Source organism: Alligator sinensis, unplaced genomic scaffold (genome assembly GCF_000455745.1).
Source record: "Alligator sinensis unplaced genomic scaffold, ASM45574v1 scaffold4_1, whole genome shotgun sequence".
Lineage (NCBI taxonomy): Eukaryota > Metazoa > Chordata > Crocodylia > Alligatoridae > Alligator > Alligator sinensis.
In genome coordinates this window covers 3,600,421-3,619,453 of record NW_005841887.1, presented here as the reverse complement: position 1 = coordinate 3,619,453, position 19,033 = coordinate 3,600,421, and the positions used below count along the sequence as shown (strand labels likewise).

Sequence of the window (19,033 nt, the reverse complement as noted above, 5' to 3'; positions counted from 1 at the left end):
CTGTAATGCACACTAATTGGGCAGCACAAATAGGAAAGGTAAGAGGGCTGAGAATGCATCTCCAGTTCAAAGTCAACGATGGTGGCAATACCAAAGGCAGCCAGAACCCTGAACTAATGGATAAGGATCTTAAACCTAAAGCCTGTGCAAAGAACTATTCAATAAAGCATAAAATATGAGAGACTAAGGGGTACGTTCACTTTTTACATTCAAATCTGTCTGATGCTTTGGAAAGCTTTACAAAAAATTCTTTTTGTTTAAAAGCAAACTGTATTTTTGCTTTTAGATTCCATGCGGTATTTCTGAATATAGCTTTGCTTTTCTGCATTACTATGGTCCTGGGTAGGTTACGAGTCCTCCATTTTAGACTGCTTTTATCATGCATATCTGCAACATCCTCAACACTCCATAGTCAATGAAAATAACAGGTGCCATCATCTGACAAAAAGTATTTAAAAAGTTTCTCAGACCACATTGTCTCTCTTTGATGTAGATGAAGGAAACTCAGGGCTGCTTTTGTAAGCAACATGACACTTATAATAGCCTATTAATAACCCTGAAAATTAATTCTTTTGAAAAATCTATAGATGGAACCACCCACTGAGTAGAAGTCATTAGTTATTCCTCCCCTGAAGAGCACAGGGCTTATTTTTATATTTATCTGCCTGGCGCGATTATTTATCTTCCATTTCTACAGTGAAAAAAGGGTGCTTTCACTTACCTTCACCAACCATCGTTACTCCTATCGACATTCCTAAGAATTTACTTTTTGTCCAGACATGAGCATTGACACACATCTTCCTCTCTACGCATTCAGCATAAAACCCTGAGACAGGAGGATGATGGGAGACTTGCTCAGCTACAAATCTGACTGTGTAGTAGTCCGGTTCCAGTTGGCCATCCAGCTCTTTTGAAAGACCTGCTTGCTCAGCAGGGGAATGGGATGAAGAGTCACTATTGGTGTCGGATACTACGTTGTCCTTTGCCAGCCTCCAGGAGCAGTGGAATGTTTCGCCGATGATGGGATTATAGGGTTTCTTAGCGATAGCTCCCTTGCGACCTTCGTAAAATGAAGTGAGATAATATTCAACAAAGCGGATCATCCTCTCCTCAGCAGTAACTCCATTTGTGATTGCGACGAAGAGGTCTGGATGGGACATGAAATCTGCATACATCTCCAGCAAAGAACGTTTCTCTAGAATAAAAGTAGGAAGGACCACCTGGAAAAAAACAAATAACAAACAAGAATTCATGAGCAAGCTGGCTGTATGCTTATGAACAAAGCCCTGGAGCAACTACATTTAAGAAGTAGGGAACTGATACTTTGAACAGAGATGAACAACTCATTCTAGCACAAGTGACCAAAGGTAACCTGCATAATGGGAACAGCGTGGAGTTTTAAAGTGACTTTTCATTTAAAAATTTAAGATTTAACATTACATGAGTCCAATGATCTCTTAAATCATGTTTGAATTCAGGCTTGTTTGCAATGCAAAGAATTATGGAGGAGTCAAAAATCTAAAAAAAAAAAAAAAAAAGTTATCCAAAAATGGGCATAAGCCATAATGGAGGGGAAAACATGAGAGAGAATTTGTTCTGCATAAAAGTAGTAAAACTACCACCTCGATCTTCTGTGTAATGACTGCTTATCAACAACATTGAGCGATGAGGACTCAAGTGATTCCTGATTGTGCAGTCGTAGTTTAAATAAGTCTATACCAATTAGTAAGACCTATGGATGCCTTGATTTTGATGCACTGATGCAGGTTCCACCAGATAATTATCTATACTGATCAGGCAGACTTGGAAACTGGACTTAAAACCACACTTACCCAGGAAAGCTCTCTTTCCATTGTAAGTGCCATCACATCTGCAGAATCTAAGCTTATATTAAATAAAAATATGGTCTTTATGACTACAAACAGTGAAACTACAGAGCACAGGTCAGCACCACTTTCCAAGTATAGCTCTGAGCAGCAACAAGAGGGAGGCTGGGAGAGGACAAAGATAACAGAACTCACACCTTGCGAATGTTGCTGTGGGGTGGGAGGGTGAGGAACTGAGAACACACCTCCTTTGTCCCCTCCTCCTTCCATTCTAGAAATCAGTAGAAGGGGGACTTCAGGTGTGGGTGTGGAGGGGATTGAGTTGGTAAATGGATGTGCCGGTAGAAGGAGAAGAAGAGATTTTGTGGAGAAAGTGCAGAAAAGCAAAACATAGAAACAAGGTAGGAGGAACAGACATGATTCATTAAGGAAACATGGAGAAAAACCAGCAAGAGAAAAAGAGCGATGAAACGAGATATGTTCTATTATTCAAACTGATACATGCACAAACATGCACGCACTGACAAACACACTTACAACACACAACTGCTTTCTTTCTTAAAGTCATAGGGCTTATGGCTTTGGGTGGTAGGTTAGACAGGTTCTTTTCATTCACCGGCAGGCATCAAGCTTTTCACTTCAGTCCTGCTGATCAGGGTGGAGTGTTAGCTGTCAGGATGTGGCAAACTGCCAACGCAGCCTATGGGTGGACACACTTGAGGTGGCATTTCACTTTTAGCACAGCCTGCTTCCAAGCCTCAGTCACTTACTCTTGTTAAATCCATGCCAAGTTTCAACTGAGACAAGAGATGCAAGATCACACTGCGCTGTTCTTCCACTGCTCCAAGGTCGTCCTCTTTATTGTCACATGTATCCTCCAGCTCTTCATCTGGGTTTATTTCTTCTGGTTCCTGGTGTAACAAAGTCATAAGAGTCATTTCAAATTCATATTTATTCAGGCACCAGCCAGAAATACATTCAGAGCTGTACTAAGCCCTTCTCCCTTCACACAAGTAAGTAAAACCCCTACAGAAATCTGTGCACTGATATTTATACTCAGCACAAATGTCAACTCTGGAATGAAAAGGAAATTTCAGTGACTCATAAAGCAAGTGTCATGTAATGGGTTGATACAGTGAGTCTTAGCCTGCACCTCATAGGATAGAAAAGACAAGTCTAAAAAAGCCCAGAAGATATCTGCCAGGTTGGGAATAAAAGTATGAAGCAAGCTCACACAGAAATCAGAAGGGCATTTCTAAACTAATACCGTAATAAAATGCAACTTAAAAACTAAGCAGCCTAAGCTCCAATGTCAAATAAAAGACTCTCCTCTTGCACGCACTTCTATTGCAGGAGGATTCAGTTTCAGACGGGTTCCAAAGGGAACCCGAGTGCTTTGCCCATGGTCCCAGCCCTGGGAACCAAGTGTGAACACGAGTGCTAGAGAGGGCAATAATGCAAGTAGCTGTATATCATCTGCATGCTTTTCTTGAAAATTATGCATCCAAAGTTGGTGGGACGGGGCATGTCTTAAGCAAGAAAACTGATTTCCATGCCAGAATGAAGGCATGGGGATGCTGGCATGGCAGAAGGGGACTAACCCCTAGATTACTGTCATTTCTTTCTGCTGGTGCTATACAATTTTGTGCTTGCAACTTATACACTAACTAAATGAGAGATGTATAGCACAAGCTTTTGGTAGCCTAAGCGAACTTCATCAGACGCTGTGAAAGAACATGCAGAGAGCAGCATGAGGCTGAATGTCCACATCCAAGCCTCGCGGACTTGTCTGCACTAGGATGATCTCGTCAGCCTCTCACTGCTTCAAGTTTCCTGATGCTACCGCCACTGCAGATTGTAGTAAACCATGGCACAGATTAGGCATTGGTAACCAAGAGGTACTATGTTGTCTCAACTTGCTATGTTATTATTTAACACTAATTAATTAAAATACATATGACCAGTCATCACTAGCTTTAGATTTCCCACTGTTGCTGCCAGTGGATAACAACAGTGAAATATCTAAAGACGACTGATGACTTGGAGCAGACACAGTATAATCAGGTGACTTAGTGGCAGGATCACTTTCTACAGACTGGCCAGAGAAAAGAAGTTAGCCTTTGAACAGCCTCTGCCGTGCTCCAGTTCCACAACACTTTGCTCCCAAAAAACAGAGGTAACAACAAGAGTTGGATTGGAGTGAGAGATCTGGCTGGAGAGCAAGTGTACTCATCATGGGCTTGGACTTCTGCTGTTCTTGATCCTTTGCACTGCAGTAAGGCTGCAGCATGAGTAAAGATGTAGGCCCTCTATAAAAAGACAGTAAAATACTTCTCTGACTTGAAGAATTCATTATCTAACAAGTAACTTTAGCTTCATTTCTTCCCTCCCTTCAATCAGCACTGCACTACACTCCAGAGAAGCATGCTTAAAAAGAGTGACAGAGCTAACAGGAATGCTTTAGGTAGGGCCAGGGGAGTTCAGATAGACGGCTCAGCTCTTCGACATCTTCCAGTGGCATTCCCTGGAAAAGAGACGGTTTGTGAGCAATGGGGAGACCTCGAGAGAAGTGCTGCCAAACAGGACGCCAGGGAGCAGCAGCAAGGGAACAGAGAAGCAAGGATCCTCTGCCTGCAGCTCACTCCTGCATCCAGCAGGTTTTTTGGGTTTTACTGATTTTGCAAAGACCCTGCTCGGTTGTCTCCTTCTGAAATAGCCCAAGCCCCAGGCAACAATTGGGCTGGAGTAACCCCTAGATTACTGCCATTTCTTTCTACTGGTGCTATACAATTTTGTGCTTGCCAGTGAGAACTACAGCAATCCAAGGAGAGCCATAAGAAGCGTGTGTCCCAACCACAGACAATGTAATTAAGGCAGTACTTAAACTCCCACCCCATGTTGACGCTGTTTGGCAAGAGAAATACATTTAGATTGAATTTTTAGAAGTGAAGGGATGATGTTTCTATCTTTGCCCCATCGGGACATCTGTACAACTGTACTAAAGGGGAAAAAAAACCTTAGTAGTACAAAAAAACCTAAAAATTTCAAGTTGGTGTTCTTCCAGGTTTCTGATACAACCACTACTGAAAAATGCTGTAAAATAAAAATAAATCACAAAATGGAACAAGATGTTGTTATAACCAGATTCACTAACAATCTCCCCAAAAGGGAGTGTGCTATACACATGTGGCTTCAAAAAACCAGCCTGCCTACAAAAGCGACTTATATTTTTTACTCAAGTAAGACGACCAAAGCCTTCCTTCAATAATATAAATCATGACTGTATTTTAAAGAACGTCAAGCTAATCTTGATAGTTTAGGACACCTGGAATGAGACCAAATTGTTTCTCATTTTAACTGCCCCACAGTCAAGTATTGGAAGGATTTATTTTTTTTATTATTTTTTTTTAGTGAAAGAGTTGGATGCAGTAAGAGCTGGAAAAATAAAGTTACAATAACAAAATACTTATATTAACCACACCTCCTCCTCCTACTCCCTCCTTGTAGCTCTGCCAAAATAGCATTTAAAAAGAGTGGCTTACTCTGAGCACTTGGAAAATGCAATTTGTTCACTTTTCTTGACCTTTTGATTTTTAATCATCTTAAAGGACTGTATGTGGAATGCCTCCCTGTTTAAATCACAAGTTTAAATCTGCTTCCACCCCCATTCCTTGCTTCACTTAACATTTCACCCTGCAGCTCCTTATAGGAAAATACAAGATTCATTACTGTACTTAATACAAAAGTATGCCCTCTTCATTCTATTCAAGCAGTTGCATGTCAGAAGGGGGATTGGGGAGGGTGCCTAATTTTCCTATAGGGTACCAACACAGTTAGATAACGCTGGGAGCAGAAACATTCCCTGCAGAACAGGAGTTTTCACATCACCTTACCCTGGTTAGCTGGCAGGGCTCCGAAATCGGCTGCTCCTCTCTGGTAGACACTGGCTTGTTTAGTTCCTCTGAGAAATTCGGAGCCGCTCCATTTTTGAAGTGGTTTGACACAGATACCTTTGGTTCCAACCAATTTATTGTTGTCCCTGAAGGAAAAGAAAGCTTGCGCTGGAACTTACTCATACTCTGGAAATTCAGCAGAAAGGGGTTTTCATTAAACAGCTGGAAGCAGTTAATCTGGTCCAGCAGCAGCTAAACAAAGGTGAGCGCGCCAGGCGAACACCTTCGGCAATCATTAGCAAGAGCGCTGGGATTGGCCGGCTGTAATGCATGCAATTTGTGCTGGAGAATTAGGCAGTGTTATAAAAGATGTAATCGGACACGAGATAAAGAACCCAATAGCACTGGAATATTAGGTAACCCCGGGGATGTGTTGGGGCACCAATTAAAGAAATGGTAGCAACAGACTCTCCGACTCATACTTTAATAAAATCTAGGAACTGTGGCTAAACCCAAAGGATTTTTTTTTTTTTGCTAACAGTTCTCTCTGGAAAGGGGATTTGTCTTTTCTCAGTTGAAAGAACAACAACATGCTCTGTTGAATAAATAATAGTTGCTCCAAATGATAGCAGCAGCATTTGGAAAGCTGTCACCCACTCATTTAAGGATTCAAGTGTCTGGTTACTCCCAGGTAGTCTATCTGAACAGATAGGATTGCTCATCAATAATGAAAATGTTCCATTCTATTTCAAAGGCTAATGTACAGTAGACTCCAATAAAGTTCTATTAAAAATGCACGTAAGAACTATGGTAAAGCAACATTTTGGCTATGACATGAACCCCAAAGCATACAAAGGATACTAGTCGCTTGAAACCTCCTGCATAATAAGGTGGTATTCTGAACTTGGGCATTAGTACATGCATTTAAACTAAAAGAACCTATGGACATTCAGTCACTCAAACAACTTCCTGGATATCCTTTATGCTGCAGCCTCAATGAACCACATTTCCCTTCTCTAAAACTAGGTTACATTCCCCAGGCAGCTGTAGATAGCCCCAGAGAACAGAGGTTTTCATGCCAGCGTGTTTCAAAGAAAGGAGGCACCCATCTTGCAAAGCTTAACTCAGTCTTAAAATGCCTTCGCCGGCACAAGTTTCTCTGGACTCAGCAGCGAAACTAAAAGTTTGGCTGTCAAGATTTAAATTTTCTTCGAAATAGGAAGACTCCTCCTCCGGAGTCCGTTAGCATTCAGATAGATAGTAGCCTTTCCCTTATCAGTTTGGCCTCTCCCCACCAGAGCTATACATTAAAACTTTCAGGATGTTTTCCAAAAGGAAAAATAGTGATCCTGGGAATAAAACATCATCTTCTCTCTCCTCTAATCTATACCCCAGCCCACAATTTTTCAAATAATTCTCAGTGCTGCAGTATGGCTGTTAGCTAATCTTTCCCACCCTAGTTTGCATACAATCAGCACGGCTTAATTTGTACTTTTGCGTGTTGAAATTCAACATTATTTACTTTTCTGCTCTCAGTTATTTTAGAGCGCCTTCCTTGACATGTAGTCAAAACTGGCTATTTTCTTTGCTAAAATTTTAAAGAGTATAGCTATTAAAATCTGAAATACTAGGTTTCACTTAATAAATGAGGATAAAGAGGCAGGACTTTGCTTTTCTTCCTCAACCTGGACATTTTTAAGAAGTAATTTTTATTCCCCTAACTTTGACTAACACAAACCTAGTGTGCATTTCTGCAGTTCCTCCCTTCTACCCACAAGCCTTAAATGCTGAACGCTTATTTGCTTATCTTCACTTTTTCCCAGCTCCAGGGCAAATTTCATTTTTACCTCAAATATTCGAGGTATGCCAGTGACAAAGCATGGACACTCCTTGCGCTCTGCTTTTATTCTTCTCTATAGGAACTGTGGCTTGGTGCCTCTTGCCGCCCTGACACCGAAACACCCTTTCAAACCAGCACATTACAAATCCATTCAGTATTTTGCTGAAAGTGTGTCAGTGGTTCCAAGCTTCCTATTAATCTCTACATATCAAGCCTTCAGGAATAAAATAGCTTGTGACTTACTGTAAATTCACAGCTGGTCCGGGCATTTTTGTTGTTCTCTCCTTTATTCTTATTTTACAGCAGATGCCCACTATCTTGTCCTTTTTTATTCCTTCTACTCTAACCCCAAAATATTTATTGCCACGTTCCTAGTTGTCAGACTGTACACTGCGGAAATGTAAGTACTTTTTCACCACTTCTGAGAGTTACATTTATGCCTACTAAGTAGATCTTTATTTAGTATCATTTCTAGTTCTTCTTTATGACAGCCCGTATGGCTAGCATTGAACAGATGCTGAAATATGCTGCCACATACAGTCTTTTTCATGGAGTCTTGAAGACAAGAACCGGAAACGGCCTAGTGCAAGGGATCTCAAACTGTGGTATGCGTAAGCGGTACGTGGGAGAAATTGTGTAACAACAGATTTAATTTTCATTATAATAATGATTGGCATTTGGAGGGTTACAGTATAAAATGTATGCTGGTCGGGGTATGCAGGCAGCTGGTAAATCTGGGAAGGGGGATGCAATAAAAAAAAGTTTGGGAACCTCTGGCCTAGTCCATCTTAGCACAGCTTTTCATTTTCTAAATCTTGTCACTATTTCAGAACTTCATCTTCCCAGTACAGAGTACAGTAGAAGTCCACACCAGGATTAAGCAACAGCTCCTTAATTGTCCATATCGAGTTTTAACACTTGCTAAAGGATCTGCGATTTACCAACCCCAAAAGGTTAAGTGGGGAGCATCTAACAAACAGATTTCCATCAAAACCAACATATCAGTGTTCAAAGATCTGCAAACACTTCTCTACATCAGGGGTGGTACTAGAGGGGGCTTGGAGGGGGCTATAGCCACCCCAAAATTTGCTTTAGCCTCTCCACAGCCACCCCTTCTAGTGCTGCCCCTGTCCAGGTGAGTATTGTTAAAAAAACTGAGTATGTTGGGGCACCAATTAAAGAAATGGTAGCAACAGATTCTCCGTATGCACCAGGCGAGCACCTTGGGCAAGTGCCAGAAGATATATAGTGCAGCCCCTCCCATTTTCTTTCCCCCCCACCAGGAAGAGGCTGGCGCCACCCCTGCTCTACATGGTAATAAATAGGGTGTTTTGTCTCCAGCACCAGTTATCTTCCCTGGTGCCTGACACTGTAAGGTCCACTCAGGGAAAGACCTGTGGGGGAGTGAGGGATATCACATGCATTACTCCCACTTTTTGTTCTTTTCCCTGATCCTGAAAGGTTTCATGATCATGCAATTGCATTTCTGCTGGTCTTTGTTTCTACAAACTACAACCAAAGGGACATCACCAGAATCCTTTACGATTTGATAAATCTCTATGGTGTTTTTAATCTTGGCACCCAAGAGGCAGATAAGGTCTAAATGATCATCTTAACGGACAATAACCAAAATACAATCAAGCTACATCCAAAGTCAATATTTGTTCAGCTTCTTCCAGCATAGTCCTTTTAACAAAACAGACATTCACAGAAACGAATTGCTCCACATAAAAATGGACGTGCGAAACACCGTCTTTGAAATGGTTCGAGCAGGGTCTCTTCCCCCTGTAAACTTAATGGTTACAAATTATCTGTCCTGAGCCACACAAGAAGTTATCCATAAGTTAATCTTTGCACTAGTTGGCTAATGTGGATTCTGGGAAGTCTTGAATCTCCAGCCTCAAACATTAAAAGCTCTATTATTAATAAAAATAGGAAACACACAGACCCAGTAGCTGCTTTTCAGTGGCTAAACATTTCCTAGGGCAAAGGGTATGTGTTTGGGGGGAGGGAGGAAAGAGGTGGGGGGGTGAGGGAGAGAAGGTTTGAAATTAAAAGCAAAGATGCAAAGTTTTGGTCAAAACATGCCTCAGTTTTTCAGCTTACATGTGAAGCTTAAAAATTCAGGGTGTTTTTTTTTTTTAAGTTGTGGTTATTTAAAAGATTAATTTGCACATTAAGATTTAAAACTAATAAAAATAATTCTTATTTATATACAATGCATCACTTCGTTGTTAAAAGTTTAAATAGGTCAACATAGCTGGTAATCGCAATATGCAATGATAGCAATGAGAGATACTGTAGAATTTAACTTATCCAGATACTTTATCATATCCTCTTTGAAAGCCCAGTGCAATTGTTGCATTTTCTTCCTCAAAAACAAAACACAAACCCTATCCCTTTTTCTTACAAAAATCAAATAGATACATTAAAATTAACAGACTTACAAACGAAAAAAAGATTCATTCTAATGTGCCCATACAAATTAAGTGGAACCGTTCAGGTAAACAGCTGTTTGCATGAAAATGAACAATTATGCAGGGCTAGAAACATATGCTCAAATTGCATGCATACACATATATACCTACATATATATACACACACGCACATATATATACACATGCACACACACACACAGTTCCACAATCATTCATGCTTGGATAAATCATCTTTCCTAATTTAAAAGAAAAGGTAATTTTATTTTCAAGCCAACGTGCAGTTGCCTGGAAGAAGCAATTGTGTTTGAAGCCAGAAGGGAGCAGATTTTAGCATCCCTCCCTACTGCTATTGCTAAAAAAAATAAAATAAAATAAAATAAAAATTAAGTTAATCCCAAATAAGAATGCCTACATACAAACTTGGCTACAACATGTTTGTGCACAGACAAGGTCTAGAATTAGAACTTCATATTTCTGGCAGGGGAAAAAAAAAGCTTAAAATATATGTTATGTTCATGTAACTCCCTCTGAGTAACAGAAAAGTTCAGGGAGGATGTGGGGGGAGGAAGGGAAAGACTCACTCATTTTCTCTCTCAAATGAAAGCAATATGGAAGAAAAACTATGTATACCAAAATTCTGACAAATTTCATCCTCTCAAAGAGTTTGTAATATCATAAAATTACGAGTCTAATACTATTGCTGGCCAGCAAGCCATGCATATATGGAGTCCAGCCATATTCTAGGTAAACCCATTTTTTTCAGTGATCTTTGTAAATGTTACTACCACCGTGCCTTCAGATCCTTCACAATGAAAATGCAGCTATATAAATGCTGTCATAGATTCATAGAAGTGGGGTCAGAAGGGACTTTGTAGATCATCAAGTCTGACCCCCTGCCCTGGGCAGGAGAGAAAACCGGGCTCAAGTGACCCCAGCCAGGAAGACATCCAGCCTCCTCTTAAAGACCCCCAGGGTAGGAGCCAGCACCACTTCCCTTGCAAATTGGTTCCAGATCCTAGCCGCCCTGACTGTGAAGCAGTGCCTTCGGATGTCTAGTCTAAACCTACGCTCTAACAATTTGTGGCTGTTATCCCTTGTTACCACCACAGAGGCTCCATCACAAAACAAGAAAAATGAAATGTGTTGACCATGTCCTTCATCATGAAACAAGAGGTGTGTCTAAGAGTAACAAGTTTTGATCAAGTTTGAGCCAGCAGTCACTGAAATCTTAGGTGTCAAATTGTGTCATGAAGATTTCTTACATTCAATACTCTAATTTGATAAGCTAAATGTTTTCCAATTCATGACAACGCTATTTTTAAAGAATTTGAGAGCTTCTAAATACTCTGGGCTGTGGACCTCATCTTGGATTTCTGCCAGATCTGCTTTAGAGCACTTTCTTCCACCTTGATAAAACATGCTGCAAGATGTAAAAGGAAACAAAGACAGCGATGGGGTCACATGGATTCCCACCAATGGGCTCCTGTCAACTTAATTATCTATAGGCCATCCACAAACAACGGGCTAGGCTCAGTCTTGGTCTCATGAAGAGGGCAGCTTACAGACATGCCATCCTGCCAAGAGGACTAGAGAAGGCTGGTGCTTTAGTTGCAACATACCTTCTTTTCGACTCTTGCCTGAGGATAAAGAGCAAATTACTGTACCACTGTGTGTACTCTGCCCTTGCTACTCATTTAGGCTAAGTACAGATGTTCAAAAAGCCTCTGGCAGAAGCGCTCTTACATATCTCACTTTAGTTAAACAGTGATAAGTTAGAGCAGGAGCCAATGGAACAGACATTCGCTGTTTCGAGGGAGCTTGCAGCCTGCCTGCGCTGGCTGCTGGAGGCGCTCCTGCGTGCCTCCCAGGAGACTGCCAGAGCAGCCCCCCCCAGATGCTGTCAGCAGCAGTTTGGGGGAGGAAGTGGGGGGAAGGACACCCCCGCACTGTCCCATTCCCCCCCTCTCCCAATTTGCTGGCTGGGAGTCTGGGGGGGAGAAGGGCAGGGCAGTAAGTGGGGCTCCCCCTCCTGTCCCTTGACAGCTGCAGCCAGCAGCTGCGGCAAGGGGTGGCCCAACCACAGTTGCTGCAGGGGAAGGGCTCTGGGCCCCCCCACAGCAGCCCCAGTCAGGCAGCAAAGGGACCTTTGAAGCCTTCTCCCCAGCAGCCGTCCTAGACAGGCAGTGGTGTGCCACTCCTGCAGGGGGGGGACACGACACACCTTAGAGTCCTTCCCCCCCAGCCAAACAGCAATGTGCCACAGCCCAGCTGGGGCAGCTGCCAGGAGAGAGACCCCAGACTCCTCCTCTCACAGCCGCCCCTTCCCGATCTGCTAGGGAGGCTACGGGGACAGAAACCCCGCTTCCTTCCTGCCCCCCTCAGGCTACACGAGGCTAGGATCAGAGGCTGCACCGATTTGGGTCAGTGACAGCAGAGGGGGTTGCTGGCGCTTGTGCAGAGTACAGGAGCTCTGCCAGAGGTTGGAACGCAGCCCTGCGCAAAGCTGTCTTGGACGGCGGTGGTTGAATTTTAAGTTAACCCTCGATGGTATCTGGCAGAGGCATTTGATAGAGCACTCTAACAGAAAGTGCTTTAGGCTAGCGCACGTCCACCAAGTTTAAATGTAGAGCAGGATCTGTCATTTTTAAAGCATTTTCTGTGCCATGAACGTCTGTTCTCTTACAGCTGTAAAGTGCTTTCTGCATGCTTAAAAGTGCAGTAAGTGTAACATCTGTAACCACCCTTAGCGACAGCATGGAGAGCAGGGCCCCCGAGGCCACAAACCTGGGTGGCAGGAAGTGCAGTTCTACAGCATCGCATTTGAGCTGGATAAAATCTAGCCTAACCACAGTAATGCACAGGAACATGGAAATACTCAGAACGATCAGAGCAATTAGCTCAGCATCAGCTTGACAGTGCTGCTTCAAAGGAACACGCAAGAAACTGTGCAAGAGGTGCTTATGGTTCAAACTGTCCACAGCAAAAAAAAAAAAAAAATGGAGTGAACACTTCAATTAACTAATCCACCGTGTCCTTGGCTTCATGGTTCTGTTGCACAGCTTAGGCCTTTACCTTCATTCATGACCCACCTGCTGGTAAGGATCCCTTTTGCTGTGAAGCATGCTGTAGCTGGAGAATATGGAAGCAATCATTTAAGCAATTCATAGTTGCCATGGAAGTTGCTTTGAGCATTAGGAGGTCTTGATCCAAGGAGGTGAGGTGACCAGAGACAGGGAGGCATTCTATGCTTCTGATTAAGTCTCTCTGCTGGCTCTCTGCCTGGAACATCATCTATGAAACACAACAGCACTAGTGTCAGAGCAGAGTATGGAAGTTTGTGTCACATGCACCAGAAGTGTTTCACAAGCAGATGCAGGATATTTTAGAAGGGAAATACTTTTACAAGCAGAAAGCAAAGCTATAATTTTGTCATTTAAATTTATAACTAAAAAAAAACAAAAAACCTGAATGACAAGAGTATAAATTTAAAAACACATTTCCGTGCTGAATGACCCCAGTAAACACGGCATGAAAGGCATGCCAGAAGCTTGAGTGCAATTCATATGTATTTATTACATTCCTTTTAGTGAGTCAAAAAGTACCAGAAAAATTTCACAAAAGGGAAAAAAGGAACTGGAACATAAAAGTATTAGCTTCAATCAGTACCACATGTCCTCACTGCCTGGTTGCAGAAAGCGTATTTTGAATGTCCCCGTCAAAGGGCAAATAATTCAGCTAGGCACTGTATAGAACGTGGAGGACAGTCTCTTTCTTGTGCCTTCAATGGGAAACAGTTATTCAGGACTTTGCGAGGATGCATTCACTGCCTGAAAGGTCACAACCTAAGTTACACAGGGGGAGCTTGCTTCCAATATAAATCACAGTACATATATGGAAAAATATTTACTCTTCATATTACTGCAGTGCCTAGGAGATCTAGTCACAGACAAGGCCTAAATGCTACAGAATTGTAAAAACCAGGACTGGAAGGGCGCTCAGGTCATCTGCTCCAATCCCCCTGCTCAAGACAGGATTATCTCCGACAACAGCCTCTACCTGCACAACAGGCTGGACTTCTGACCTTCCTGTAGTCAGGGGACTTTTCTCCCTGGTCTCCTTCTGCCAGCTAAGCAGACAACACTGCCTGCTCTACAATCTGCACTATTTCTACCACCTATGGAGCCGCAAAGATGAGTAACAGGTGGCCAATCGCAGGTGCTGCATTTGCCAGGGAAGACAAGGAAAAAGATCCAACTGCTTCAACACTGTAGTCCTAGAAAGCTCGAAAGTGACATTTATTTTTGAATGTACAGAGACAAAACAGAACAGCTGTTCCATGATCACAGCTACTGTATACAGCACTTTTTCATTTTCCCAGTCACTTTTCCAGGGCAGAGGCAACAGACTGAAGGTTAACATACCCTGAACACTGCTGCTCGTGGTGTTCCTGCAAACTTCACTCAACAGCGTGAGTGCAAGAACAGAGCTGACAGGCAGAGGAGGGGAATTTCTTGTGTGCGCTCATTTTGGATTCACACACATCTAGTATCATACTGGCCCCTTGAGATTCAACAGTATGCTTTTCACCAAGGCCCCTGGCACACGTCGTTTCTGATGCAATTAACATGTTAGTCGCACCAGAAATGGCAATTAGCAACAAGTTCATGGAACTCAGAGAGCCGTAAAATGGCAAATCGGCCACAAAGATATTACCCACAAAAAAAAAAAAGTGTAACATCTTTTTGGTTAATCTGTATGGCACCATAAAGTGAATGTGTGGTGTGCCATCTTCCCAATGCTGACAAACAGCTGATTCTCCATATCAGGATGCAGGCTCACCAGGAACCAGCACCTTAAAAAGCCTGAACTTTAAGGCACCGGGCACAAGCCTCAGAACATTGGGTACCTCCAGGGTCTAGGATGCCAGGCATGCAGTTGGGGATGGGGAAACTCCCCCATCCCTAGCTACACAGACCAGTTGAAAAAGAGGCACTCAACATAAGCAGCAGGAAATGGGAAAGCTTCCTCATGCCCAGTTGCTCATGCTGGATGCCTCTAAACAGACAAGTGGATTTGGGGAAGCGTTCTCCCTCCCCAGCTCCACATGCCCCGGTAAAAAGACACCCATGAGTTCAACAGGGGATAGTGGAGTTTCCCCCATCCCCTGCTGCTGGCCTGTTTGAAGCAGCCCGCAACACGTGCAGCCAACCCCAGCCCCAGCTGCGCTTGCCTGTTTAAAGAGCTGCCCAGCACAAGCAGCTGGGGATGACGGTGCTTTCCCATCCCCTGCTGCTTGCTTGCATAGGTGCCTCTTTAAACCAGCAAGAGATGCAGGAGATCCCCTGCTTCAGCTTCTGTGGGACACTGTGAGCCTAACAGGAGGGAGCCTCTAGCTGCACTGGACTTACTGCACCTGGGAACTTAAAAAAAAGCGGGCACGCATTCAGTGGGCACTGAGCCAAACATCAGGAAAAGGCTCCCTGATGTTGGGCTCACCTTGCCCTGGACCTTTAAAAAGCAGGCATACAGCTGGGATCCCAGACTGAACCCCCACTCACGGTTTTTTTTTGGTTGTTTTATAGACTTGTGTTCCCATGGAAGCAGGACCTGGGAAGCAGGGAGCTCCTGGCTCCCCAACGGCTGCTTCCACATTAAGGAAAGGTGCGGAGGGTGCAGCTGGGGAATCGGGGATCTTCCAGCTCCCCAGCCGCAGGTGCCCCCCACGCTGACAGCTGGCAGCTGTGCAACTGGGGTTTGAGGAATTGTGTGTCCCATTCTCAGAACTGTATGACCTGCCAAGCTCAGCAGCCTAAGGCTCATTTTATGCACTCTTTTCCAGGAAATTGTTTTTAAGTCTAAAATAACAAATATTCAAATGATGTTGTACATCTGCAAATCAGAAAGGAAGGGGGACTTGCTGGATGAGCTCCCAGCATTAGATGATGTTCTTTGGAAATGCTGTTTTAGGGCCTTTCTGTGCAGTTAGCAAGGGTGTGAATTTCCAAAGTATTAGTGATTTGAAAGCATCACCAATCAGTGTCAGTGCATACTTAGTGTTCCCTGGGGCAATTTGTGCTCTGTACCTGGTAGCCTGTACACTCATGCTTGAGCTTAGGTATATACTAACCTCCCTGCCTCACCAAGCCTTTGCCAGATCTCATCAGCCTAGTGCCCACCTAGATACTCTAAAATAGAGTGCATCAAATCTACCTCCCTTGTTACTGTACTCTAAATGCCTTGCACATCAACTTGACAACTGACTTGAAAGCAGCAGAGAAAGAACAGTGCTGCGAGGTGAAGTTCACAATAAGCCATGCCACCAAGTTGCTTAACCAACAAACATCACATGTACACACAAACCCTTCTGGAGTCTTCACCATTAGCTATGTGTACTGCATGATCACCCTAAGGCAAGAAGTCAACTTCTAGGTACAACACAAAAGACGCACAAAGACAGTATTTGCCTTAAAGAGTTTCTCGCATTTTATACAACTAAGAAAAAAAGGCATGGTGTATCCCAATGTATGCTTCTCTTTCACTGGCTTAGCCTCCACCAAGAAATTAAATACCTATTGATTCAATAGGACAAAAAGATGAGACAACAAAATAAGCCAGTATATCATGGAGTGGCCTGTCCCCAAACACAACAAAACGAAATTCCATACTCAGTTTTTGCTAAGCATTCAGAGGACAGCTCTTACAGTGATGAGACATGACAACTTTTAACTTTTTAAGCACTTTCTCCATAGAGTTCTGAAAGTTTCCCCTCTTACAGTTGATAAACTAAAAAAAAAAAAACCGCTCTGTTTCAAGCCAGAACAGTCAAGCATCCAAGTACACATGCCATATCTCCAAGCAAAAGACCTCACCAAGAATTACTACAGCTCAGCACAGAGTGGCCTCTTCTGCTGAAACTCTTGCTTTGCCAAGCTGGCTTCATTGAGTTTCCATCATGCAAACTCATGTATTCAAGGGCCAGGAAAGTTGGGAAGTTTGTGGGTTTTTCATAAAAAGTTTATATGGTTAAAAAAAATGTGTACTGAATATTTAGAAAAGATTGCTGTTTCCATAGTCTGTTGGACTGAGATTGCAGCTAATCAAGTCATGATATAGTCAAGCACAGCTTTCATAAGTGAATAAATAAGTGCATTTAAGGTACGGTTCTAAGTGCTTTCATGTAACAAACTTTTAGGCACGACTACCAAAAAGGCAAAAATCAAAACATGGTCAACGTAAGTCATGCCATTCAGATGCTTAACCAACAAATGTCGTGTTGAGAAAAAAGAAATACGATGTGCTTTTAACACTGATAAAACAGCAACTGGTACTGATAATTGTGCATCTTTTATTTCTAGCGCCTGCCTCTGGGAAAATGAATCATTATGACATGTTATCCAAATACACTTTATATAAAAAAGAAAAGTGACTTACTTTCTACAGGTTTCTCTCTCCATATAAGAAAATCCTTCCACTTTAAAGATACACAGGGAAAAATCAGAATGAAGCCCAAAGTGTTCTGTTAAGTTCAGTAGGATATAACCCTTTCTTTAGTTCAGGAAGCTCTCCTGCGTGGAGTAGAGCCACACATTTACCTCCGTCAGCTCTCCCAGGCTCAGAATGCTAGGCACTATCTACAAGTTCAACCAACAATTTTACTAAAAAATGCCTCACTCCTAAGAAAAATCCAGCACAGAAATATGGAAGGATAAATCACTTTGATAGCCACAGTGTGGCTTTTATGCAAACTGGTGTTAATATGCATTTGCTCCTGCTGCAATGTTTCATTTTTGTGTGACACGTAAGATAAAGTGATATTCAAATTCACTGTATGCTACATTAGTTCTCCCAAATTGTGAAATCCATTGTAGGGCCAATCCTGATGTACTAAATTAAAACTAGAACTAAACTGAAAATGTGAACTTGTTAAAACAGTCTTTACATTAAAGGATAAAAAATTAACCAGCTTCTAAAAAGAAAGGAAAGGGCCACAGGAATGAAGATTCAAGGTTTTTCTAATTACTCAACAGCACTTCACATGTTTTCAGCTCACAGCTGTTAAGCTTCCCCCTCTATAAGGATATTAAGAGACTGGCAGTTATTCTTTCCCCAGACTGTAAAGACATCTAACTGCGGCTTATTTACAGATTAACAGACTCTAGTGTGATCATCAGGGATCTGGGTTTTTCTGTTTCCCACAGAAAAACTGAAAAAAAAGTGGATTTTCTTTTTTTTAAACTCAGAAAAAAACATGGATTTCTCATTTTAATGGAGGAACACATGAATTTTCCGCTTTTGCAGATCTGTCTCCAGGCGGGCAGAGTTCCAGCCTGCAAGGGGCTGGTGGACAGCAGAAGGAGGGAGGTCAGATGGGGCACCACATGCATGTACATGGTCACCAGGCAGCCTGGAAAGCAGCTCCCACAGGTAAGTCTGGTGGGGGAAAGGGGATTAAGGCCTCCATAGGGAGGGAGGGAGGGAGTTGAGCAGGTCTTGAGTTGGGGCTGCTGCCCGACTGGGTGTCGCATGGGGCTTGGGACCCAGGGCCACAATGCGTGGTGGCAGGACCCTGGTGGGGAGCGGGACAGAGCCACAGGCAACTTGTCTGGGGTGCAGGTAGGGCTGGCTCCCTGACACTGCATATGCTCCAAGGAGGGGTGGGGGGCATGTTCCCCGGCAAATATGTGCATGGGGAAGGGGGCTGGGGCAAGGACCTGGCATGGCAGGACAGAGCAGGGCAGCTCCCTGCTGCTGTGAGTCCTGCACCGCCATAGCAAGGCTCCCCCTGCCCACCTGGTAGTGGCGGGGGCAGCAGCACGGAGTTGTACCCCTCGCTGCTGCCAGCCGGGCAGGGGAAGCTTCGCCAGGGTGGTGTGGGACTCGTAGCAGCAAGGAGGGCAGGGAACAGCTGCAAGCAGATCTGGACAGGTTGGACAAGTGGGCAGAAAACAACAGAATGCAGTTCAACAAGGAGAAATGCAAAGTGCTGCACCTAGGGAAGAAAAATGTCCAGCACACCTACAGCCTAGGGAATGACCT

The 19,033-nt window shown here is 43.3% G+C and overlaps 1 protein-coding gene across 1 annotated transcript in view; it reads right to left on the bottom strand.

Moving 5' to 3' along the window:
* The window catches only part of OSBPL11 (oxysterol binding protein like 11), a 65,043-nt gene that overhangs the window by 11,375 nt on the left and 34,635 nt on the right, over nt 1–19,033 (bottom strand). Inside the window, exons 7-10 of the mRNA XM_025196933.1 lie at nt 13,087–13,288; nt 5,720–5,865; nt 2,597–2,737; nt 722–1,220 (exon numbers count right to left, since the gene is read on the bottom strand). Of these exons, the coding sequence (XP_025052718.1) occupies nt 722–1,220; nt 2,597–2,737; nt 5,720–5,865; nt 13,087–13,288 (988 nt within the window). The remainder of the gene's footprint in view (nt 1–721; nt 1,221–2,596; nt 2,738–5,719; nt 5,866–13,086; nt 13,289–19,033) is intronic.